At 38.3% G+C, this 27,925-nt stretch overlaps 1 protein-coding gene across 12 annotated transcripts in view; it reads right to left on the reverse strand.

Annotated features, from left to right (window-relative positions):
• Nucleotides 1-6,998: 6,998 nt before the first annotated feature.
• The window catches only part of lyst (lysosomal trafficking regulator), a 131,191-nt gene continuing 110,264 nt past the window's right edge, over nt 6,999-27,925 (reverse strand). For all 12 annotated transcript variants that reach the window (XM_057847853.1, XM_057847852.1, XM_057847858.1 and 9 more), the window contains 8 exons: nt 25,327-25,516; nt 25,120-25,256; nt 24,939-25,037; nt 19,518-19,654; nt 19,330-19,427; nt 19,058-19,214; nt 14,550-14,621; nt 6,999-14,482 (listed from right to left, as the gene is read on the reverse strand). In XM_057847853.1, coding sequence (XP_057703836.1) covers nt 14,344-14,482; nt 14,550-14,621; nt 19,058-19,214; nt 19,330-19,427; nt 19,518-19,654; nt 24,939-25,037; nt 25,120-25,256; nt 25,327-25,516 — 1,029 coding nt within the window. In that variant the 3' untranslated portion in view covers nt 6,999-14,343. The remainder of the gene's footprint in view (nt 14,483-14,549; nt 14,622-19,057; nt 19,215-19,329; nt 19,428-19,517; nt 19,655-24,938; nt 25,038-25,119; nt 25,257-25,326; nt 25,517-27,925) is intronic.

Below are 27,925 nucleotides of genomic sequence, written 5' to 3' on the forward strand. Positions count from 1 at the left end.
TAAGAATTTATCTATTTTTAAATTTTGTTATTTTATGCCACTGTAACATTGTGAACAAATTTAACACCAACTTGAAAAGAGGAAACTGCATACTATTTAATTCATTTCATTTAAAATGTATGTCACTTAATTTATATGATGATTTTCCTTGCATTTTTCGAAGTCAAATTTACCGTATTGGCCCGAATATAAGAGTGTTTTATGTATTAAAAATGGCTGAAAAAGAGGGGGTCGTCTTATATTCGCGGTCTAGACATTTTACCCATTCACGACGCTAGATGGCGCCAGATATCATTGAAGCGATGTTCTGTCATGACAGATCTCAGCTACTCTTTTTAGTTTAACAAGTTTGCATTAATGTATTTCCTTATTCATATTTGTTTCAAGACTACAGTTACAGACTTCACTTTGATGGTTAATGCAGTTATTGCAATTTTGTTATTTTATCACAATAGATTGTTTTTTTTACAATTCAAAAACTAGAAGCCATTCATTTACAAATGTGATTGCACTTTAGTTTACATATTTAAATGTTCAGATATTAAGATTTGAATGAGGCAAAATAACATGCTTTTTCTCTCAAATATATTGTTACAATCATTTGTTTCGGATGTACTGTCATTATTATCTGTATAAAAATGAATTTGGTGTTCAAAAAGTCTTTTTTTAAACTTGAGTCTTGAAAAAGAGGGGTTCGTCTTATAATCAGGGCCGTTTTATATCCGGGCCAATACGGTACTTAAAAAGCACTGTAATTTTGCAGACTCACCTCTTTTAAAGGGCAAGGGATATTTTGGGGTAATTTACAAAAAAAAAAACCAAAAAACCTACTTCACTTCATAAAGGTCTAGCATGCGCATACGTGGACATCACATTTTGGCACATGTAGGCCGCATTATTGAAATTTGGTATACATACAGTGAGGACCAGAAGTATTTGCACCCTTTGTGATTTTGCAACTTCACCCACTTGGAAAATAGGTAGAGGTCTGAAATTTCAATCATAGATGCATTTCCACTTATAGAGACTAAACCTTAAAAAAAAATCTAGAACTCACATTGTATGATTTTTCAATAATTGATTTGTAATTTACTGGGGTTCATAAGTATTTCTACCCCTGAGGAAATCTGTGCTAATATTCAGTGCAGAAGCCTTTCTTTGCAACTGCAGAGGTCAGACACTTTATGTAGTTCTTCACCAGGTTTTCACATATGGAAAAAAGGATTTTGGCCCATTCCTCCACACAAAACTTCTCAAGATCTGTCAGGTTTCAGGGCTGTCATTGAGAAACACGATGTTTCAGCTCCATCCAAAGATTCTCTATTGGATTAAGGTCTGGAGACTGGCTAAGCCACTCCAGAACTCTGATATGCTTTTTACGCAGCCACTCCTTGGTCAGCTTGGCTGTGTGCTTCCGATCATTGTCATGTTGGAAGATCCAGCCACGACTCATCTTCAAGTCTGAGGGAAGGAGGTTGTGGCTCAAAATTTGACAATATACTTCACTGTTCATCCTCTGCTTTATACAGTACAGTCGTTCTGTCCCCTTCGCGAAAAAGCAGCCCCAAAGCATGAGGTTTCCACCACGATACTTCACAGTGGGGATGGTGTTCTTGGGATTGTACTCATCATCCTTCTTTTTCCTCCACACACGGCAAGTTTGCACCAAAAAGTTCTACTTTGGTCTCATCTGACCACATGACTTATTCCCATGAGCCCTCTGCATCATTCAGATGGTCCCAGGCAAACTTCAAACGGGCCTTCACATGTACTGTCTTCAACAGGGGAACCTTCTGAGCAATGCATGATTTTAACCCATTGCACTGTAGTGTTCTACTGACAGTACCCTTTAAAACTTTGAATCCAGCTCTTCAGGTCATTGACCAGCTCCTATCGTGTAGCAGTTCTAAGCTGAGCCTTCACTTTTCTCATCATGAGTGATGCCCCACAAGGAGAGATTTTACATGGAGCCCCAGTTCGAGGTAGATTATCAGTCATGTTTAGCCTTTTCCATTTTCTAACAAATGCTGCAAGTGTTGATTGATTCTTACCATGCTGCTTTCCAATTGTCCCATAGCCTTTTCCAGTTTTGTGGAGCTCAACATTTTTTTTCTCTGGTGTCTTTCGAAAGCTTGCCCATGGTAGCAATTGGATTATGACTGACTGTTGGGTACATAGGTGACAATAATAATATCAGATGGGTGGTGGGTGGGTGGTTACTCATGGGATAAAGGTGGACTTTTTTAAAGGTAGACTGACAACTCTTTGAGTGTCATAATTATTGCTGATTCTCAGGGGTGCAAATACTTATGAACCCTGGTAAATTACAAATAAATTATTTTTAAAACTCATACAGTATGATTTCTGGATTTTTTTTCGATTATGTCTTTATCAGAGGAAATGCATCTATGATTGAAATTTCAGACCTATACCTATTTTCTAAGTGGGTGAACATGCAAATTCACAAGGGGTGCATATACTTCTGCTCCTCACTGTATAGACCCTACTCACATGACGTCACAACCACGCCTCCGCGCCATATTGTCCGTCTACTCGTCATGTTAACGCATTACCGCTTCGTAAATTCCTCCTATTATGGCATGTTTTTCTGCTCGTTAACATTAATAATCATAATGGTGAAGGCGTGTGTCGCGGTTGGTTGCAGTAACAGAGAAGATAGACGGAGAGACTTGAAGTTCTACCGTATTCCGAGAGACCCGGAGAGGAGAGCGAGATGGACTGCTGCAATTCGACGAGAAAACTGGGCTCCAAACGATTACCACGGATTATGTAGTAGTCATTTTATATCTGGTAAGATGCATTTAATATATATTTAGAGGGTTTTGGGCTGACGACCACAATTAAGATCATTGCGAGGCTAATCGCCGACAACATACAGTTTCAAATTCAAGATGCTTATTTCTTCCATCATCATTACATTTTGAATAATACTTAGCTGGTACCAAGTGAAAGAAGCTGGCCTCGTCTACGGATCATCAGTTAAACAGGTGTGTCCAAACCTTTTGCAGAGGGGGCCAGATTTGGTGTGGTAAAAATGCGGGGGCTACCTTGGCTGATTCACATAGAACAATATATTTAAACAAATTTTAGCAAGCCCTTCTGTGTGTCACATTTACTTTTTTTTTTTTTTTTCATTAATTCATAATTTCAACAATCTCGCCTTTGTGGCGTTCTCTTTCGACACTCGGGCTCTTGTGAAATACTGCTGCTGTGAAATTAAACTAGCTTCTAGTTGCTATAATTTCTCGCTGCGTATCTTCCCTGTAATGTTGTACATGTCAGCGTGTCTTATTCGGTAATATTATCGCGTCACATTGAACTCTTTAAAAACAGCGACTGTCTCTTTGCAAATGAGGCAGACACAGTTGTTGCGTGTTTTATTGAAGAAATAGTCCAATATCCACCTATCCTTGAAGCGTCGGCCATCGCAGTCAACTTTTTTTTTTATTGATTGTCGCCATTTTAGAAAATTGGAAGTAAAGGGTCACACGTGGTAATGTTGCTTAGAGTGCTGCTCTTAAAGTTTTTCAAACTTTTGTGAGAATAGGCTGATTTTGTGTGGACAAGATAGTTGTAGATATTAGGGTAGCAGATGTCAGGCAGAGAGGGCAAAGACAGCAGGTCGAAAAATATCGATTTAGGCATCAAATATGGATCTGGCGAATGGATAGACCATCCCACATTCAAAAAACTTAAAAACTCACCTTTTTAAACTAGCTTTTAACGTATAATTATTTTCTTTGTTTTGTTCTGTTCGCGTTGTCTGCTTTTTTTGTTCCTACTGTAAAGCGTCTTTGAGCATTGGAAAAAAGCGCTGTACAAATAAAATGTATTATTACTTGTTGTTATTACTTATGACAAATAACAGTCTATTGCTACATGGAATATGAAATATTAAAATGCATTTATTCAGTACGACAGGGCTAAATTACTGCATAATGGTCAAAACTGTCGACTTCTTGCACCTCCTGAACGATATTTTATGCCACGGCGTTTGTCCGGCTTTTGTCATTTCCCTGCCCCAGCTTCGGAAAGCGTAAACAAAACAGGAGGCGTGACATCTAGCCAACATGCTAACCCGAACCGAGCGGCGTTTCCAAGTCTTATTTTCGCCTTTTGAAAACGAAAAATCACACAAAACTACGCCGCATCATGTCACATGAAAGCGGGGTTGTCGATTGTCTTCACCGATTGGCAACCCCCCAGCGGCAAGCAAGTTACAGCTCGTCGTTCCCCTGCTCTGGGCAGGAGTGTTCGTTCCCGGAAGAAGCTGGGGAATGACCACCGCACAAACCTGCCAACGTCGGAGGAGCGCGTAGCTGCCCAAGCCCAACTGAAAGATAGTGGTCTATTGCCGGGCACACGAAGAGGGCAGAGGGGGCTGGAAGTCTGGACGATATGGAGAACCGCTGACGAAGGCGGGGGGGCTGCACGAGCATAAGCCGACGAATGCGCATTCTCGGCGGGCACGCGAAGAGGACCGAGGGGGGTGTTTACTCACTTCCTAAAAAGTCCAATGGTCCCACAGTTGTTGGACTTGTTTTGACCAATCTCCGCGGTGAACTGGAACTTTTTGAAAACCAAAAAGGCTCACACACCTCTCTCCGGTGCAGCAACAAAAACCTGCAGCACATTTAGCTGGCGTGATGGGAAAAATAAACAAATTTATCCGCAAAATCAGTTGACTCCACAGTCCACCTCCATGCTATAAAGCAATGCTGTATTGTGAGATGGTGACGTCACATTCACATTCCTCCTCAATCCAGGATGTCACTCATTTTCATGGCGCGGGATTTAAAAAATTGAATATATAAACTGATCGCTTCCACACACTTCCAAGCAGTCTATTTCATTCAGGAGCATAAAATACTGAGTGAAATATGAAATAAATGTTTTTGCGGTCATAGGCACTTTAATCTGAGAGGACTAGTTATAAATGCTTATTTGTCAGTGCCATTTATGTCATCTATCGGTGCCATTGACGGTGTTAGACATCCAATTGGACAGCACCGTCAAAGGCAGCCAGTGGGTTAAATGAGTGCCCTATATAAAGTGTTGTTTTTGTTTTTTAATTTTCGCCTTAGTCTTTTGGACGATAATACTAATTTGTCATAGTCATTTCAAAATGTGTTTGTTTTCGTCTGGTTTTTGTTGACGAAAACTCAATTTTTTTTACACAATATTTTCGTCTGCAAAGTTTCACTCCGAAAATAAATTAAAAAAAGGGCTCCAACTATTTCGAATGAACATTGACAGACGAGCACATATTGTTGCATCGAGAAATCACGTGTTAATCCACTCAGCACGAAAACAGTTAATTATTTTTAATGAATTTGGATGCCACGAGCTGTATGTAAAAAAACATGTCCGAGAGTTTTAAGAGGACGCTCACCGCTAGCCTAATGCTAACACAAATATGAATGCTATGCAAACGCTACGAGTTACATTCATAGGCAGAGTTTGACTTTTGGGGCGGGGGGGGCACAACATGTTGATGACCCCGAAACGCAGTGTCAGCAATAAAATTAACTGACAAGAATATCTATAATAATAAGTTGACAATGAGCGTTTTTTCTTTCCCATCATTCTTGAGGGGAATTCTAAATCAGGCTGCTTAGGCAATACTTTTCACCAAGATCGTCATCCATTGAATATGGTACGCCCGTTCGTGTCGTGCCAATGTAGTTACCCCAGTCAAAAATCGTATCCGCTGGGCGGACCCATATGGAGGTAGCTTTGAGTCTATTATTCAATCAAAAAAAAAAATGTTTGAATGCAAAAATAAATTTGAAACTCAAAAAAATGCTTGTGAAAGCTATTTCTACTTGATTGAAATTTGTTTTGATTGGAGTCTTTTTTTTTTTTTTGATTGAAGCAACTTTTATGATTGAAGTAATGCTGATATGTATCTGGGCCACATTTTGGCCAGGATGTTTTTGTCTTTATAATTCAATCAAAAAATAAGTTGCTTCAAAAAATATGTATTTTAAAAAAAAAATCACTTTAATAAAAAAAAAAGGAACATTTTAATTTCATTTTTGAATGCGAAAAAATATTTGAGATTGAAAAATTTGCATTTGAACACTTAATTTTTCATTGAAAAAGTTTTGATTGAAGCAATCCTTTTTGTTTGGGCCATTTATGGGTAGGACATTTGTGTCTAAATCATTCAATCCCCAAAAAAGTTGCTTCATTAAAAAAAAAAAAAAGTATTTTCAATCAAAGGAAAAAATAATTGGAAAAATAAAATTGCCCTCCCCTAATTTTTATTTTTCTAATTTTATGCAAAGCAAATGACCGTCTAAGGTGCTAGTCACATGATCTGTTCGAAAAGTAATTTTGACCCATTATAAAAATATCTTTTTTTGTTCATTTCATTAATTTTCGTTGCAGTTTTTATATATATATATATATATATATAGGAAAAGTCAATTTCATGCAATGACACTTTTCGGCCACCGGAGGGGGGAGGCTGCCCCCCCCCTAAAATCCGCTTATGGTTACATTTAGTGTGTAATGATCACTCAGCACGGACCTTTAAAGGCTAAAGCAACATTGCATATTCTCTGTTGCCAAGATAAGAAGACAAATCTTACCTCATCTTACCTTATCTTGTCTCAAAACAAGCAATAGGGAGACTGGTGAGGAAACTCGTGGGTAAGTTGGGGGAGTGCAGCACGTCACATGTGAGACACAACCAGACACTGCTATGATGCAGGCTTACTACACATAAAAATATCACACATTGTGAACATGACAGAAATTATGCTGCATTTTCGTCCCTTTCTCGTCACGTCAGATGAAAATTGGCATTCGAGTCGTTATGTTTAGTCTCCCAAGACAAAAAAAATAATCGATTAAATATTTTCGTTATAGTCACTGTTGAAGACAACAACACTGGTGTGAAACGAGGTAAACCTTAATACGCACCAAGAAAATGACACATAGAACAAAGTGGTGTAATATTTCTTCAAATATTCATATATTTATTTATATACATACATATTTAGAATATACTCACTTGGTTTGTTCACGCACGCACATATACAAACAAAACATGACCTTTCAAACTCAGTCCAAACTGAACAATCAGGCCATTGAGGTCAATTAAATCCAACACATCCAAGCAATTTTCTATATGCATAGCTCAAGTTTTTCAAGAGAAAAATACTTTTGTCCGTTTGAACGCACACCAAAAAAAAAAAAAAAAAGAAGCAACATCACATCATCCTTCCTGCTAGAAAGCAGGATTCTTGTCAAATGTCTCACTTGGGAAAACAAATGTAAAAGTAAGAAGGAAGTAAACAAAAGGATGGTCCCATGCAGTATTGCTGCTGCACGTACGAGGAGGAAACATTTAGGATTCTCTTTCACAAACAAATATTCCCTTTCTTGTAAACAAGAGTGAAATGTAAGACATCGCCGCAGCAGGCTCGAAAGGCAAAAAGAATAAAAATGAGGACCTATTGTATGTAATATAATATTGCTTTCTGCAGATGACACTTTCTGATCACAGACGGGTGGCTTGAAACGATGTAAAACGGAGGCTAGGCAAGCCGTGACTGGGCTAATGGATGAAGTAAAAGTGCAGCGAAGTAGTGAGGGAATGTAAAAGAAGAGCTGCATGAAAGGTGGGAGCTTTTTCATCGCCTGTTAGGAGAGCAGACAGCAGGGAGACGACAAGGTTCAGATTCAGGAGACGCGATTCAACTGCGTTGTGATGGGTTGCATGTAGTGCGTCAACCGGCAGACAATTTCCAATAAATAAATGGGATATTAACATTCAACAACAAAAGTTTCAAAGAGACAATCAAGCGCCATTGTGGCATGCAGTAGGTAGCACATTGGCCTGTTCTTACTCAAGAGCCGAAAGCCTGGAAGGGAACGATTGGGTTTTTAGCCAAGCTAGCAGCGTAAACAGGGGGTAGGAACAGATGATAGGAAAAATAAAGTGTCTATTGCAGTCAAGACTAAATCATTCATCGCCCCAACATTCCTTTCAGAAACCTGAAATCTAATGAAGTTGGGATATGATTTAAAATGTAGATAAAAACAGAACACAATGATTTGCATATCCTTTTCAACCTCTCAATTGCTTCACAAAGGGTATTTTATATTCAAACTGATGAATGTTAATGAGTATTCTATCATTTTCAATCAATGTGATGCTGGGCGAGGGTCAAACAAAAAAACTAGGGGAGTTGAGGAAAGCTTACAAATAAGCATTCCAAATGTAAATAAGTTATTTGGAAACAAGTGATTATGATGATGATTATGTATAAAAGGTGGTCACAAGATAGTATGGTACGAGGTTCTGCACTTCGTGAACAACTGTGTGAACAAAAGAACAAATGGTTTAAACAGAAGTTCATCAACATACTTCAACATATTTCATTATCTGCTATACACATCAGCAAAATCGAGAGAAATCGCACTGACTGCCCATGACTTTTGATCCCTCAGGTGAACTTAAAAACTAGTATTGTCTAAAGGATAGAGATAAAGCGATTATCGGTGCCGATATTTGGAAATTTGACGTATATCGATATCGATTTTAAATTCGACTGGCCAATATGAAAAAAATATATTTAAAACTAGGTTATTTAGGCTCAGATGCAGCCGCGCCTCTCTCTCCTGCACTAGTATTCACCCCATCCTCTGACTGGTTAAAAGGGTAAATGTAGTTACACCTGTATTGCGCCTTACGACCTTTTTGAGGCCTTCAAAGCGTTTTACAGTGATCCCTCGTTTTTTGCAGTTAATGGGGACCAGAAACCGCCGTGATAAGTGAAAATCCGTGAAGTAGAGCACCCCCCCAGAAAAAAAAAATGTGTGTCTTCAATGTATTCATTCAAGGTTTAGCATTAGAAAGAGATACATATAAGACATGTTTTTTTCCACTTTTTTCCCCAAAGTATAATTAAAAATATTTATTATATATATATATATATATATTAGGGCTGTCAAAATTATTGCGTTAACGCGTGGTAATTGATTTTTTAAATTAATCACGTTAAAATATTTGACGCAATTAACGCACATGTCCCGCTCAGACAGTATTCTGCCTTTTGGTAAGTTTTACAGCAAGGTTTTTTGTGCTGTCTAACAGCGAACTCTTGTGGTCGCTTTGCGACATGGTTTATTGCTTTCTTGCCAGTTCAATATGGCTGCACGACGTCTCGGGCTGACGCCTACGTTCTAATGTTGTGCTTATGTGATCCTTGGACAAGATTTGTCCGTAAGTATGGTTCTTGTAAAGAATGTACATATTATGTTAGTAAGCGAAATATTATATTTTTTGTGTGAGACGCTTTTTGTTTATGTTTAGTGAACCTGTATAGCGTGCTAAGCTAACGTTGTTGCTAATGCAATGCTTGTGTACTTTTTTTTTTATAGTTTCACTACGGACTAAAGAGGACAGTGGCTTGAGGCCATTTTATTAATATATCAGATGAAAAAGGAAGAAGTCTGATTATTAAGGCGTCGTTCACTAGCTGTCTAGCTTTGGAAAAAGTAGACGCTTCGGAGTGAGGACAGCATAGACAGATTTAAATGACAGTAGAGTGAAATGCCCACTACAGTCCTTATGTACCGTATGTTGAATGTATATATCCATCTTGTGTCTTATTTTCCATTCCAACAAATTATTTTACAGAATATATATATAATTTACAGAAAAATATGGCATATTTTATAGATGGTTTGAATTGCAATTAATTGCGATTAATTACGATTAATTTTTAAGCTGTAATTAACTCAATTAAAATTTTTTAATCGTTTGACAGCCCTAATATATATATATATATATATATATATATATATATATATATATATGGCGGAAAACACAGACAAGGCTGAAAAAGCAGTTTCTGCTCTTGCACCCCTCTTTAAAATAAACTGCTTTATTTCAAGCCAAAAGAACTGTTGTGTTTGATAGAACAATATGTCTATATGCTGCAATAGCAGATTCATGGCGCATGAAGCCCACGAACTATTTTTAATTTGTTTTACCGTGGAGACCCCCGTTTACACACATCGCGCAACTGCTTTTTTTATTCAATCAAGCCATAAAAAGATAATTATATTTCTTATTTGAAATGTCTAATTTTTTACGAAAAGGACTCACTCGCATATTTTACAATATTTTTTATATTTTATTAGACAACTTTTAAGCAAATTATGTCATAATGAAAAAAATGCTGTCTGTAAATAAGTCACGGATATCCATCTCATAACTATCGCTTAATTGTATTTTTTTTGTTACTGTCGCATTTTCCCCAATATTTTAGATGATAATCGATCCAGACAAAGAAAAAAAAAAAAACGTTTAAAAGGGTAAATGTATGAAAGATAAAACCTTGACCACTCCTTGATGTCTGCGATTTTTGCATTGCGACCTTTGTTATAGTACCATGTTTTACCCATAAAATCCCCCCTAAATCTGGTTGTGGCCATTCACAGCTGTGTCTTGAAACTTGGTGATGCATGCTACATGGAGTTTTTGGATCAAAAAGTGGTAAGTACGCAATAATATCTTGTTCAAATCATGGTGTCTTTAATTATGCTCTCTCTTGCTCTCACCCCCAGTTAGGATTTTGCTGTTTAAAAAAATAAAAAAATAAAATTTTTTTTTTAAATGCCCTCCTGTTCAAAATTTCCCCCCAGAAAATTGAGAAGCTTTCCAATGATTTTTCACACATGCATATAGGACAATTTTGAAATTTGGCCAAATTGGAGTCTCAGAGCGGAACTTCAAGTCACCTGAGTGTTTTCCGTCATATATATATTTTAATAAATGTTTTTTAAGCATTTAAATGTTTTAAACATGTTACTGTACCACCGAATTATTTTTAAACAAGAATAAAGTAGTAGAAAAATGCTTGGCTTTATTAAATGCTTCATTAAGTGAGTCTACTAAAATCCGCTCAAGCTGACCACTTACACACAATGAGTTGCCACAGCAACTGTTTCACAAGTTAAACGATGATTGACGAATCCGGCGCTTTTGAAGTTTGTGGCTCTGGCAAGATCAAACACAAACATCTGCCAATAATTGTTAACTTTAACAAGCAAATCCAGTGTATGTACACTGCCTAATGAACAAAGAGCAGGGAGAGGGCGGAAGGGAGGGAGCATGAGTAAGACTAGGTGATAGGCTCGGGACAGCTCACCTGTACTTTTTTTTTTCTTTTAATTAAAATACATTTTAAAAAATCCGCGATGGACTTGGGTGCGAGAAATTTGAAGAGTGAAGTAGCGAAGGATCACTGTGCACTATAGCTTCATCTACCTACTGGTGACGGAGCACCAGGAACAACGTGGGATTTAGTATCTTACTCAAGGATACCTAGACAACATCATCAGGGCAGAGAATCGAACCCACAACCTCTGGGTTTGGAACGACTACCACTGAACTACGCAAGCCTTTAAGCGGCTATTCGCCCATCAAACTACTAATAATCGGTATCGGTCCTGAAAAACCCATATCAGTTGATCTCAAGTAAAGAATTGGCAAGTTTCCAGCTCACATAGTTCATTACTATGAATGCATGTTGGAAAAGTGTGCTCAGGTCGGATGAGTCTACATTTTATTTTTTTAAGCATAGGTGTAATGCTTTTCAGGCCAAAGAAGAAAAGGACTGTCCAGATTATTATCAGCATAAAGTTCAAAAGGCAGCATAGTTAATACTCATGTCATGGGTAACGATTTTGTGCAACCCAAGTAAAAATGACTAACTTATTGGCTGCCATTGAAGGTGCTAGACGTTCAATCATGTGGCACTTTTCATCCTACGGCTGTGAATTTAAATTACCGTAATTTTCGCACTATAAGGCACACCTGACTATAAGCCACACCCTTCCGATTTGGCACAAAAGCTGCATTTGTTCATAGATAAGCCGCGCTGGACTATAAGCCGTAGATGTCCCCACTGTATTATGGAATACTTACATCAAAAGATATTAACCGGTAACACTTTATTTGACAGCGCCATCATATGACTGTCATAAAACCAAATGAACCACCATGAAGCTTTGAACCAATTGGTTGCAATGCTTCATTGCTTCAAGAAGCTTCATTTGGCCATCACTGCTCCCTTATTGGAAACAGTCAACCTCTGCTGCCACCTGCTGTCAAAACTTGTCGTCCAACATGCCTCCTAGCATGCTTTGCAGCGCTACAGACGCAAAGAACAATCGAATCGAATGTTTTGTGCTAATTATTTCTTCAGTTAATGTTCCAGTTGTTTCATTAATTGCTAGTTATCGTATTTGGTAACACTTTGACAGTGGCACCATGAGACTGTCATTAGACAATTATGACATGACACTAGGAGTGGGAACCTCTTGGTACCTCACGATACAATACGGTTTGCGATACAAAGCTCACGATAACGATGATCTGACGATACATTGGTCAGGAAATCATTCTAGGATATTCTAAAAACAACTAATAAACAGAAAAACAAGCTTATGCTGTGAATTGGAATGAGTTTATCACTAGTAGACATCCAATCCATTTGAACTGGGAGGGTGGCAGCGAATGAACGAATTCGCTGTCATCCCTCCCACTTCAAACGGATTGGATGTCTATGGCCGTCAGTAGCAGCCAATGCCAGGCAATGAGGTAATTTTGGGCCATTTTAGGTCATTTACCTGTTCATTTAAGTTACTTCCTGCTGATTTTGGGGTATTTTATGGGTCACTTCCTGTTCATTTTGTGCTACAGAACAGGAAGTGACCTGGGAATCACCCAAATGAATAGGCAGTGACCCAAACTCAACCGGAAATGACCTGGAAATGCCCTAAAATGAACTGCAAGTGACCAATAAATGCCCTTAAAATCTGACAGAATGACTGTGAATGCTCTGGTTTCTAAATGGATTGGGTGTCGAGCACCGTCAAGGCAGCGTTAGAGTTAACTGAGCCACTATTATGGTGGAAGATTTTGGTAGCAATTTGTTGGTTCCTTTTTTTTTATTGACACGTTTTTAAAAATTATATCTCGATTCTTGCAGGAGCATATCGATAACCTTTTGGGATACAAAGTATCACGATATATCACCATTTCGATATTTTGTCACACCCCTACATGACACTGTCATGAGCATTAATGAATGCTTATAGTTAGGGCTGTCAAAATTATCGCGTTAACGGGCGGCAATTAATTTTTAAAAAATTAATCACGTTAAAATATTTGACGCAATTAACGCACATGCCCCGCTCAAACAGATTAAAATGACAGCACAGTCCACTTGTTACTTGTGTTTTTTGGTGTTTTTTTTGCCCTCTGCTGGCGCTTGGGTGCAACTGATTTTATGGGTTTCAGCACCCATGAGCATTGTCTAATTATTGACATCAACAATGGTGAGCTACTAGTTTATTTTTTGATTGAAAATTTTACAAATTTTATTAAAACGAAAACATTAAGGTTTTAATATAACATTTCTATAACTTGCACATTTATCTTTTAAGAACTACAAGTCTTTCTATCCATGGATCGCTTTAACAGAATGTTAATGTTAATGCTATCTTGTTGTTTTATTGTTATAATAAACAAATACAGTACTTATGTACAGTATGTTGAATGTATATATCCGTCTTGTGTCTTATCTTTCCATTCCAACAACAATTTACAGAAAAATATGGCATATTTTATAGATGGTTTTAATTGCGATTAATTACGATTATTTTTAAGCTGTGATTAACTCGATTAAAAATTTTAATCGTTTGACAGTCCTACTTATAACAGATGTAATTTATTGTTATCTCGCAAATCATCTCACTTTTGAATGGATGTAAAATGGATGTAAAATGTGTTTGCGCCCCCTCGCCCCCATTTTGCATTTATCATATTCAAAATGAGTCAGTATCTGCACAAAAAATAATGAAGTTCATCACTTTGAACATGAAATACAGTGTCTTTGCAGTGTAGTCATATGAATATGGATCGAAAAGGATTTCAAGAATCACTGTATTGTTTTATTTACATTTTAAATATGGCCCCAATTTCACTGGATTTGGGGTGTATGGGGGTGTAAATGCACACTCGCGCGCGCACACACACACACAGTTTATATATATACATACATATATTACAGATATATATACTCATACATATATACGCACACACATACATATATTGTATGTATGTGTATAATATGTCTGGGGATGGCTTGAATTAAAAGTCAAGCAGGGTATAGAGAATGTCATTAGTTTCTCTCCATGGGAGGAGGAGGGAAGAAGAGCAGCTTCTCTTGCTAAGGTGAGGATGCACATGCAAGGTAACGTCTTACATGCTCATAACAGCGCACGCACACACACTCAGCCTGCGGCGTAGCTGCTTAAGAACGAGTAGAACATGGGCAGCTTCATGCGTTGCTGGTCCCGCCGACACCAGGCCATTACGGTGCCCTCGCTGTTGGCCGTGTACAGGTGGTGTCCGTCGCACGAGTACGTCAGGCTAAACACACACAGAAGATGGTCACAAATCTGGAAGAACCACATCAAGCGATGCTGTGTAACTCTACCTGATGATGGGTTTGCATGACTTGGGAAAGGTGATCTCTCTCACTGGTTTCAAGTCCCATGTGCTCCACAGTCTAAAAAGATATGAGGAATTATCACTAAGTATTACTTTAATATGTTGTGGTACCATGATTTATGATAAACCAGTCATAGTTCGAAGAAAGGCACTTTTCTCGCCTTGCTCGCTGGTTCACATTTGCAATATGAACTTCAGCTTTGACGCACCATGTGATTGTGTTGACATCAAGTGAGTGAATGTTTTGTTTACGTAGAATAATGCAGTGTTTTTCAACCAGTGTGCTGTGACAGATTGTAAAGTGTGCTGCGAGAAATTATCCAATATCACTTTTTTTTTTTTTTTTTTTTTTTACGTCGTCGGGCGGAGTTGCAGAAGTAAGGACTAGATAGAAGGTTTCGGTTGTGTGCAAATGAGCGAGGTATTGCTCGTGTCGCGTTCAAGAGCTGCTCGGATTTCTAGCCACCTTGCTGTCCGCAACAATTTGAACCCCAGCACGTCTACTGTACATCATTGGATTACACTCGTCAAGTGTCGACATACACGAAAGTGTCCGTTCCATATGTGACGACTGTCAATCCTCCCCATGGTCCCCCAAGAATTGATAAATCTAAATTCAAGACTTTTAAGACCTTTTTTAATGCCATTTCAACTGAAAATGAATACTTTTCTTGCACCCATTATTTAGATCATATTGAATCATATTAAATAAATAAAGCACTGAACATCAAATTTAACCTCAATTACTAAGTGTGTTTGACAAACGAATGCACATATATTGAAGATACAATTAAAACACATTTAAAGTAACATTATAAAGTCTGTCAGAATTTTTTTGAACACACACACGCACACAATAATTATGGACAAAAAGAGGAGGAGGACAGGACTCAGATCAGCCATCTTCTGTAACAGGCTAGCCGCTAGTGCATCTGCCAAGACCCCAGTGAACATGGCTAACTCTTGAGTTAAAAACGGCGAAATTCACATTCATTCGAAAGGCAAACCGAAATGTTTAAGCAGGTCCACTGCCTTCGCATGACCCATAAACTGCAACCTAAAGTATCTGGATGTAACTTGAGCCCCTATCACATACTCCAAAACAACAGGAATATCGCGGGACTTAACCGTGCAGCAGTTGTGTGTGAAAACAATTTCCCGTGTCGACTGACATGTGAAGCAGTGTGCGTGAAAGCAGGCGTTAAATTCCCGGGTCACAGCAGATGGCGGATGACTTAAATATCATAGCGGCGGCCGATGTAACTTCCTCCCTCTTGGCAGTAAGAGGAAAAGCGGTAAACAAACATCGCAATTATAAACATAGCAAGCTGGAAACAGCTAAATTAAACTGAAAACATGACCAAAATTAAAATGTCAATTATTACGTCGGGCCGGGCCAGGGTTCTTTCTCGCTAACTTTTTGAAATAACTATATATTAACGATGTATGAATGATAAACTAAGGAATACTTGTTATAAAATAAACAATTTGGATTAAAAAAAAAAAGTTGCATTTCGATTTGTAGTGCAGTGAATCGTAAAAATTCTATGCGTCATCTTCGTTATGGATTTAAAAAAAAAAAAAAAAAAGGTCACAAATATCATTTAGGTTGCACAGAGATGTTCTTGAAAATTAAGACCACGGTGAAAAAAATTCCAGACTTACAACAGCTAATTTAATACTTTTAATACCTTTAATAATGGAAAACTAAATTCAATACTTTTTTAATACTTTTAATAACCCGCGGGTACCCTGCCTCCCCCTGTGTTTAATCCCAACACATTCTCGAGGACAGCAAGGTGGCTGATGGCTATAAATCCAAGCAGATCTTGAATGCGACACAAGCAACTCTCCAACAGCGCCATGGTGCCAAGCAAGCTTAAATGTCATCTCCAAACGAAACACCCGTGGCTTCAAAACAAGTCGATGGACTATTTTGTTTGCCTTTGTGAAAACACAGAGAAATGGGCAACTTTTTTGAGAAAAACTACAAAGGTAAATGAGAAAAGCCATGAAAGCCTTGTTGCTGAACTTGTTGCTAAATTCAAAAAGTCCCACACTGAGGCAGAAAAATTAATACTACCTGCCTGCAAAGTAATTGTCAACGAGATGCTCAGCCCTGATGCGGGTAAAGACATTGCTAAAGTCCCCCTCTCTGATAAGTCTGAGCTTTTCAAGCCTAACTGCGATATAAAAAAAATAAAAATAAAAAAAATACACCTTTATGTGCGTCTTTCTACAATCCCAGCCAGGATATCGGTTTTGTGTTCATCTAAACAGGCTCAAGTTACACTGAGTTAGAATAAATATTGAGAAATTATCGGATAATAATATATACTGTACAGGAAGTAATTTTGGAACATTTTTGGTTTGTGGTGTGCCGCAACATTTTTTCCTATGTAAAAATGTGCCGTGACTCAGAAAAGGTTGAAAAACACTGCATTAAGGAATAGGTAATCGGAATGCCCTGATTACATATTTTTGCTTCCGAGTCACCTGATTTTGAGAATGTGACGATACAGAGTCCCGATCCGATACCAAAAAAAAAAAGTTTTTATTATTTGAACAAAAGTTCCAAACGTTACAGTGCTGTACTTTTTACAGTATTTCCTTTTCTGCATTTTACGGGAGTGTTGCAGAGTATAAAAATGTACAGTCATGGACGAAATTATTGGCACCCCTGGAATTTTTCCAGAATATACAGCATTACTCACAGAAACTAATGTAATTACAAGTGTTGAGGTACGTTTTGGGTCATTGTCCTGTTGGAATACCCATGACCTCTAACGCAGATCCAGTTTTCTGACACTACAGCCTACATTGCAGCCCAAAACATTCTGATGGTCTCCAGATTTCATGACTCCTTGCACACTGTCAAGACACCCAGTGCCAGAAAAAGAATGAGGCCTACAAAAAAAAAGAACACAGTGCCTACAGTCAAACATGGTGGAGGTTCAATGATGTTTTGGGGTTGTTTTGCTTCCTCTGGCACTGGGTCTGGAGTGGAATGGATTTTGGTATGTGGCATTTCTTTTGGTAGGTAGCAAAATGGCTTTTGGTATATGGCATTTTTATTTTGTATGTGGCATTTTTTTGGAATGTGGCAAAATGGATTTTTGTATGTGGCGTTTCTTTGGTATGTGGAAAAATGGCTTTTGGTATGCAGCATTTTTATTGGTATGTGGCAAAATGGATTTTGGTATGAGGCATTTTTTGGTATGTGGCATTTTTGGTGTCGTATGTGGCAAAATGGATTTTGGTATTTGGGATTTTTATAATGTATGTGGAAATTTTTTTGTATATGGCAAAATGGATTGTCGTATGTGGCATTATTTTGGGTATGTGGCAAAATGGATTTTGGTATGTGGCATGTTTTTGGTATATGGCAAAATGGATTTTGTTATGCGGCATTTTTTGGGGATATGTGGCAAAATGGATTTTGGTATGTGGCATTTTTTGGGGGGTATGTGGCATTTTTTTTGGTATGGTATGTGGCAAAATGGCTTTGGGTATATGGCATTTTTTATTTGGTATGTTGCATTTTTTTCGTATATGACAAAATGGATTGTGGTATGTGGCTTTTTTGGTGTGTGGCAAAATGGATTTTGGTATTTGGCATTTTTTGGGTATGTGGGAAAATGGATTTTCGTATTTGGCATTTTTTGGGTATGTGGCAAAATGGATTTTTGTATTTGGCATTTTTTGGGTATGTGGCAAAATGGATTTTGGTATTTGGCATTTTTGGGGGGTATTTGGTAAAATGGATTTTGGTATGTGGCATTTTTTGGGGGGTATGTTGCAAAATGGATTTTGCTACGTGGCATTTTTTACGTATATGGCAAAATGGATTGTGGTATTATTTTGGGTATGTGGCAAAATGGATTTTGGAATGTGGCATTGTTTTGGCATGTGGCAAAATGGATTTTGGGATGTGGTATTTTTTTTATATGCGACACAGTGGCATTTGGTGCATGGCTTTTTTTTTGTATGTAGCATTTTTTTTGGTATATGGCATATTTGCAGGCCATGCACGTCCATGTCATTGACGGCTATGGACGTCCAAATTTTCCATTCATTCTGAATGGCAGAAAAACGTGTGGTTGTTATTTTTGACCATACACTTACCATTACATCGCATTGACATTCAACTATCACCTAAGTAAGCAGCAGGGCCTGTCATAAGCATTCATTAATGCTCATGACAATGCCAGGTCAGATTTATGACGGTCTTATAACAGTGTTATGAGGGCGCTGTCAAATCAAGTATTACCAAAGAATATTTTGGAAGCAGGAAGCCATAGAAAAAGTTTGCCTCACGACTGAAATAAAATTATTAATAAAATGTTAGGAAAAACAAAACTTAATACATTTAAAATAAATAAAAACAGACGTAAACCGAGTTATGGCCCTCAATAACACAGTTGTATTTATTTATTTTTATTTAAACAATTTTTAAATAAGTAAATGAGTTTTAAAAATGAAAACAAACTTGACCTGACAACGCCATTTTCCAGCCCGCCAGCAATGACGTTGACGGACACGCCCTCTGGCTGATTGGAGAAAGCCACGGAGCAAATGATCTCTCTGCAGTGCACGTGGCCAATCAGGTCGCCGTTCACGGTCCACAGACGCAGGTCGCTACCTCCGCCCACTAAACACGCGCAAAAAGGAGAACAAATACTATGGTTAAAGTGACCTGAGAATAAATATAGGCTTGTGGATGGAAAACACTCAAAAGCTCACTAAAGAAATTAAAATCACCTCACCTGAGTCGCAAACTGTTGCAATGTCACCTGTGGTCTCACTCGCAGAAACTGCCGTCACTGGGCTTTTATGGCCCGTGAGGCTTTGCACATAACAGAGCCTGGAATAGACCACACCAAAATATGATCTTAATTTGCACGGACACCCAAAAAAAGATGCGTCCTTGGACCTTAAATGCCACAAAACTGACCTGTTAAGGTCCCAGAGGATGCAGGTACCGTCGGTACTGACGCTGATGAGAATGCTATAAGGTTTGCACACAAATAGGCTGGTAACTTCACCCGTATGTCCGTACAGGTAAACCTGGGATTCCACCTCCATGTCCGACTGCAAGGCCAGAGACACATTGGACGCTCAATGCTCACATTGGGCTTGTTTTCAAAATTCTTGAAAAATAAGCCTTCACTTTTCTGATTTTATACTCCACAATCATCAATCACAGGTAATAAAGTCTCAAAGAAATTCATTTTTATCCCATGATTTTGCATATTAACATAATTGGCAAAATCTCAGTAACAGCAATCCATACTAATGTTAGCATTTTCCCAACAGTAGAAGCTCGGTGTTTAGTTAGCTGTTACTGCTGACCAAGAGGGGAACTTACTTGTGTCATTAGTTGAAAGGGAAAAAAGTTTTATTCTGATTATATGCATAACATCATATGATTTTTTTCCCCCACTCCTTCTACAGTGTTGAAAAGCGTAATGGTAATATGGTTGCATGGGGCACACGTTCAACAAATAATAATCAGTGTTTGAAATATTATGTTTTGTTGTTGTTGTTGTTTTAAATAAATGTTCCCAATGTTATAAACAGTGTTGTCATAGATTACTTGAAAAAGTTTTTTTAATTACTGATTACGCCTAAAAAAAGTAATCTAATTACTTTTCTGATTACTTTATCAAAGTAACCAAGTCACTTTAAAAGTAATTTATCGGTTACTTTTTACCAAATTTTCTCCCTTTGCTGCCTCAACATAAGAATACAGAAAAAATGTCATAGCATGTAATTGACTTTCCGATAATTGAATTTAAAGGGGAAGATCAAAATTTTTTATATAAGGCTTAATCTTCGAGTTTGCGGGGTGTTAATTAGTCGATGGAGTTGATTTCAACCACCATTAACTATGCTAGTTTAGCCACTCTGGAGCCCTGAAACTAACAAACTGACAAACTGCATGGAATTTGTTTAAATGAACTCCACCAATTAATTAAACCCCTGCTAACTCGAAGATTAAGCCTAATGTCAAAAATTCTAAACTTCAGGTTAGGGTCTAGGGGTTAACATCATATCAGTGCCAATGTAAAACAATGCAAATTGACTGCATAATAATCAACAACACACAAAAGAATTGAACAGTGCAATAAACAGAAAGGTGGGCGTGAATGCGTGCGCACAACCCGTAAGTACGCTGTAAACACACGCGATCAAATTGTCGACAAAACGTGGCGGCAACTAAACATTTTACGCTTAATCGGACTAACAACACATCCCAGAGATGCTAAACGAACACGTCACCTCAAGGCACAAATGTGCAACAAGAATATGATGTTAACAATGCTCGCCGATGACTACCGTTGCAACGGCAATGTTACGAAACGGCATGTAGCGGCGCCAATATTGCTAGAACACGACAAAATTAATCAACGATAAAGATCAAACTTCCCTCGTAAATCTCAACACGTGGCTGCACTCGGCTCAAATGTGCAACCAGGATCCTCACGCGTTCCAAAACAGGAAGTAACTGAGCCGTTACTATGGAAACGAACGCGTAATGGGAACCATTCTAACATTTTATATTCAAAATGCTCTTCGTACATGATTACAATACTAGTATGCTTCATTCTACATACATTATGAGGCAATAACAAAATAGTAACGCACAGACACTAAGGAAGCTAATTTTAATCGGATTACCGGTTTGGAAAAATAGACGTGTTAGAGTGCTCGTTACTGAAAGAAAGTAATCAGATTACAATAACGCGTTCCTTAGTTACGTGCTATTGTAATTAGGGCTGTCAAAATTATCGCGTTAACGGGCGTTAATTAATTTTTTAAATTAATCACGTTAAAATATTTGACGCAATTAACGCACTAGGCCCGCTCAGACAGATTTAAATGTCAGTACAGTGAAAGGCCAACTTGTTAATTGTGTTTTATGGAGTTTTTCCGCCCTCTGCTGGCGCTTGGGTGTGACTTGCATATGTTATGTGGCGTAATGTCGCCCTCTGCTAGCGATTCAGTGCAGCTGATTATTTGGGTTTCGGCGCGCTTTTCTGACGTGATTATATGTTGACGCGAACTCACACTAATAGACAGTGCTATTCAGACCAGCTAACGTCCGCATCCAGTATTCAGTGGCAGTTCTCATAGCCCCATCACACTGTTTGTGTCTAATATATGCATCGCTTGTGAGTTATATTCCTCCTTTGTTTATATTCATGAGCATTAGATAGTTATTGATGATGTGTATTTGAATTTGTTCACATATATGGTGAAATGCAGTTACATTGTTAGATGCTTGTGAGCTAATTGGCTAGTGCTACTGCTCAAATGGACACGTGTGTGTACATTTTATGTTATTTTGTGATTTATGCAAGTTATTGACACATTGCCTTGTTATTTTCAGTTTTACAAAAATACAAGAAACGTGCTCCTGTTAAAAAGAGATGACTTCAGTAAAGCCCATGCAACTTTGCCACACCGTCTGATTTCTTTTTGGAACTTATGTTCGCTATCTGTCAATTTGTGTACTCACACACACTGAGGACAGAATAGGGCTACTAGTTTATTTTTTGATTGAAAATTTTACAAATTTTATTAAAACGAAAACATTAAGAGGCGTTTTAATATAACATTTCTATAACTTGTACTAATATTCATCTTTTAAGAACTACAAGTCTTTCTATCCATGGAACACTTTAACAGAATGTTAATAATGTTAATGCCATCTTGTTGATTTATTGTTATAATAAACAAATACAGTCCTTATGTACCGTATGTTGAATGTATATATCCATCTTGTCTTATCTTTCCATTCCAACAATAATTTACAGAAAAATATGGCATATTTTATGATGGTTTGAATTGCGATTAATTGCGATTAATTACGATTAATTAATTTTTAAGCTGTAATTAACTCGATTAAAAATTTTAATCGTTTGACAGCCCTAATTGTAATCTGAGAGCACTGGTTTTAAGAAACAGAAATGAAACAAATGACACCCAAAAGCACATCCAAAGAACAAGCATGCCTTCTGATTGTAAACTCAGAAGCTAAAGGCAACAATAAGTCCGCAACCAATTTATGAGCCCTGTAGCTGCATTCAGACAGGACGCGGCTTTTCCTTGTTGCGAGATGGTTTCCCATAAAAAGTCACTGTAATCGCCAATGTCGCCACTTCGACCAAATAAAATGGCGCCCTATAATGTTGCTCTTTCAAATTTTGCGGCGCAGATAGGATGGCTGATTAGATCTTTCTGCGACAGATTTCAGCGACGATGAGGAACCAGCCAATCAAATACGTTTTCTCATTCACGTGACTTCAGGTGCCGGAGCTGGCCCAGAACCTTCCTCAACATCCAGTCAACAAAAGTCCAAAGAAAAATAACGAGAGTAGTCAAAATATTAAGGGGATAAAATTTGCAATACTAGGAATTAATACGAGAATTAAGTTACATATTGAAAAATGAAAGGATTCAAATGGTAATATTTAAAGATGTCGATCGGGATGCCGATCGATCGGGTCCGATCACGTCATTTTCAAAGTATTGGAATCGGCAAAAAAATATCGGACATGCCTTTTTTAAATATATATATATTTTTTAATTAAATTGTTTTCTAATTGTATTTAACGTTACAGACAAAATGTCTTACACTCATCCAGTCTTTAGTTTTGGCTTAAAGTAGGGCTATCAAATTTATCGGGTTAATAGCGGTAATTAATTTTTAAAAAATTAATCACGTTAAAATATTTAACGCAATTAACGCATGCACTGCACGATCCACTCACGCATTATCGCGTTCAATCTATAATGGCGCCGTTTTACCTATATATAGAGCTAAAAGGCAGCGTAAAATGAGTAGAGAGATTTCTGACAGCCTTTGGATCCTTTATTTATTTGGCTAAAGACTTACAATCCCTCTCTCAACAACCAGAAATATCGTGGGAAGCAATGTGGGGAAGAAAGGTAGTAGTTGATCTTTTTCTTAACACCCTATGTTATTTCCCAACGCAGAGAAGATATATCAATTGGTGCCACTACGCACAGTCATGGTTGCACTTCCCATCATGCATTTGGCCAGACCAGTAAAATGGCTACAGTATCATACTGAAAGCTCAACAAATACACTAGATGGCAATATTTAGTCACAATATACAGTCACATTTATCCTTTAAAAATTAAAAGTGTTTCTATCCGTAGGTCCCTCTCACAGAGAGAATGTTAATAATGTAAATGCCATCTTGAGGATTTATTGTCATAATAAACAAATACAGTACTTATGTACTGTATGTTGAATGTATATATTCGTCCGAGTGTTATTCATTTTTTTCTTAATGCATTGCCAAAATGTATATGATCGGGAAAAATTATCGAGAATGATTGGAATTGAATCGGGAGCAAAAAAAAAAAGCAATCGGATCGGGAAATCTTTGGATCGGCAGATACTCAAACTAAAACGATCGGGATCGGATCGGGAGCAAAAAAACATGATCGGAACAACCCCAGTAATATTACGAGATAAAAGTTGTTTTCTTGCTTAATTTAACATTACATGAAGCGGAATTTTGTTGGTTTCACAGGCTGAGACTTTTACCAACGTAAGATTTTTATCAACACAAAACTACTTTTGGCATAATATTAGGAGATTGAAGTAGAATTAGGAGGAAAAAAGTAGTAAAATTATGAGATTCAAGTCGTTAAATTACTAATATTTACGTTATGTGAACCAGAAGTTGTTTGGGGTACGTGGACTTCAATTTTTGGTGACATAAAGGTCGGTGTGAATACAAAAAAGCATTTGGCGAAGGGCGTAGGGCTAGCTACGCGAAGTCGAGCGACAAAACGCATCTGGTCTGAACACAGCATGAGACAATAAAAAAAAAAAAAAATCGGGCTCCAAAGATCGTCATCAGTCATCAAAATATGCCTTCCAAATTTCATTCTGACCTGTCCACAAATAATGGTAAAGTATCTATTTTAGTTTATGTCCTCACCAAGAAGCAAAAAGCAAGTGAGATCTTGAGCACTACCTCCTGTCGGTCTAAAAATACCTACATACATGTAACAAATATTAGGACTCTTGTTATTGTTAATACTCTACAGGCCAGATGAAAGAACAGACTGTCATGTCCCCACCGATGTTTTTTTGAGGGTCTTAAAACGACAAACGAGAGAAGGGGGAACATGAATCCCTGTTTGAACCTTTTAATCCCACTTGTGGGCTCACTGGAAATGTGTTTTAAGAGCAACTGTGATGTGACTAATGAGGCTGAGAGTATGAGCGCTGCACAGCTCTAAAAGGAAGAGGAAGATGAAGAGGAGGGGGCCTGCCATGTTATAACGTGGAGGCGGAGGGCTAGAGGGGAATGTTGCCATGGATACCCACCGTGGCGCTAGTGAAGCGGTTGCTGTAGGCGGTGATGACTCCACACTTGCTTCCCGTAAATAGCTGGCAGCCATCGGGCACCCAGGCACAGCTGGTCACCTGGAGGGGACGCAAGGGTCATGAGACGGAGGAAACCTGGCTTCCGATTGTACGGCGGCGGCCAAGGTGCCATTTTGGTCACCTGATGCAACGGAGAGCACTGAATGAAGTTGATGGGTGGTTCGCTCTGTTTGCTCTTCAGCCGGAGTATGTTATCTGCGTACCCCCAACTCAAGATGGCCGACCACTGGATATCTGTACTGTGCATGCTGCGGACACCTGCACGGTACATGAGAATCAATGGATGTAGGGATTAAAGCTCCTGCGTGTCAGATGTTGGTCTGCCTACCCTGCTCCTTGCTGTAAATCATCAGGAGGCAGAACTTGCGCGACAATCCACAGATAGCCCGCGTAGGCAGAGCCAGCAGGGATCCAAACCTCTCGCCGTGAGGCTGGCTGAAGCACACCACTGGATCGGGGGAACTGGGAGACCCCACGTACTCGCCCCACTTCAGGCCTTTGATCCATGGCAACGGGCTCTGGAAGAGAGAGAGCGTGGAGATTGGAAAAATGTCCTTCAACCTGTCATCCACAGTAAAAATCCAACAGGGTTTCTTTGAATAGTAATTCAATCACACTTTTTAATCATACCATTATTCACCAAAGTCTGCCTGTTGTCGAACTTGGAGGGTGCGTCTTGGCCAGAGGAAGAACGAGTTTATATTTTTTAAAGTCATTGTTCAACTACGGGGCGTCCAATCAGTAGAAAAATATGAATATGAAAAAATATTTCAATCATAAACAATAGCTTCCATCTCGACCACCAGGCATTGCCAACTGGTCCCGAATAATTGAAAGAACGCCATTGTCTTAGATAAGCGGTTGTTACATAAAGAAATGGCCTCAAATTCACCTAAATCAGTAAAAAAACAATGGGTTGCTTTGGAAAATGGAAATTAAAATAATGCATTTTGTTGCATATTTTATATGTGACTGTTTATTTTTATAGTATTTTTGAAAAATTATAATAAGTCAATGAGTTATTTAATCAACAATAATAAATAAATATGTACAAATTTCACTGGACTAAAATGCAAATGCTTGGTCGATTAAAAAATAAAGTATGGCATGTGCGGCCCCTGGGTCATACCTTACATTACCTCGGTTATCCTATCACATTTGTGCTATAGTCTTCAACTGTCATAGATGTTTTGGAATGTAGGAAAAGAAGTCATTATCTGGAGAACATCCACACATGCAAATTCCGTACGGATATGCCAAAGTAGAGCGTTTAACCCAGAACCTTTGACTTTGAGGCAGAGATGGCCCGGTAATTGTTAGAATTACCAAAATATCTGGACCATAAACTGTTATTTTTTACCCTCATTTTGAATCCTGTGGCTTATAGTCCAGTGCGGCTTATTCGTTGATTTATTTGGGTGAATAGGTAACACTTTATTTGACAGCGGCGTCATAAGACTGCCATAAGACAGTCATAATTAAGACAGGACATTATCATGGGCATTAATGAATGCTTATGACAGATGTCATTAAGTGCCATCCGGCAAATTATGTCACTAACTCCATTTATGTCCAGCCCGGATGTTTTACATCCATTCAAAAGGGAGATCATTTGGCAGATGACACAAAATGACATCTGTCATAAGCAGTGCCATGTCATAATGATGATGGTCTTGTGACAGTCTTAGGAAGCCACTGTCACATAAAGTGTTACCTATCAACCCAAATGAATCAACAAATAAGCCGCAATGGACTATAAGCCGCAGGATTCAAAATGAGGGGAAAAAAGTAGCACCACCGTCAAATAAAGTGTTACCAAATTCCATAACTAGCAATGAATGAAACAACTAGAACAGTACCTGATGAAATAATTAGCGCAGAACAAGAATTTTGATTTGTTATTTACATCTGTAGTGCTGCAGTACATGCTGGGAGGCATGTTGGACAACAACAGTGTTGTCAGCTGCGGCTTATCTATGAACAAATGGTGTTTTTGTGTCAAATTTAGAGGGTGGCGGCTTATAGTCAGGTGCACCTTATAGTGTGAAAATTACGGTACTGTGCATAAAGTTAACATTTATGCTTTTCTTATTATAGCTAGTCACCAAATAGGATAACTTCTGTCTAGTCAGCCTTCCTTTTTCCTCGGCCATGTGGCCTCCATGTAGTCTATGTATTCTATCCTATGTTCTAGTTTACTTTCCTGGCCCTCCCATCCTTTTGTCTTCCCCTGAATAAAGAGGGTTGCTATCACAGCAATTGGGGGAGCAGCTACCAACCTCCACGAAAGCTACATTGACTTCCTGCATGTTCTTTTTTGCCAAGCTTGGGGTACATAAACCTGGCTTCAAATCCAACAGTAAGACTTGGGACGTATTCACACCAGGAATGCCCATAGATCGCTTTCTTTGGTCGGCACCAAAATACATTTGGTTCCTTTTCACATTGCCATTTGTGCAAGCGATCCAGGATTTGACAACAAACCTACGCATGTCCAAAAATTAGAGCTAGACCGATTATTGATCGGGCTGATTATCGGCGCTGATATTTGGAAATTTGACGTATATCGGTATTGGCCTTTTTTTTTTTTTTTTTTTTTTAAATCTGACCGGCCGATATGAAAACATTTAAAAAAAATTTAAAACTGGGTTATTTCGGCTCAGATGCAGCCGTGCCTCTCTCTCCTGCCTGCTGTCTTCTGCACTAATATTCACCCCGTCCTGATTGGTTAAATGGTAATGGTAAATAGCGTTACACTGGTATTGCGCCTTTACACCTTTGTGTGATTCAATAAACATGTTTTAGGCATTTCAATGAAGCTCAGTGTTTGCATTATTCATTTTTTTAATGCCACTTTTTATACTTTTACTGCAGATGAATATCGGCTCCAAAAAACTGTTATCGGCCCATCTAACCACTAATAATCG

The sequence above is a fragment of the Corythoichthys intestinalis genome, chromosome 10 (genome assembly GCF_030265065.1).
Source record: "Corythoichthys intestinalis isolate RoL2023-P3 chromosome 10, ASM3026506v1, whole genome shotgun sequence".
Classification (NCBI taxonomy): domain Eukaryota; kingdom Metazoa; phylum Chordata; class Actinopteri; order Syngnathiformes; family Syngnathidae; genus Corythoichthys; species Corythoichthys intestinalis.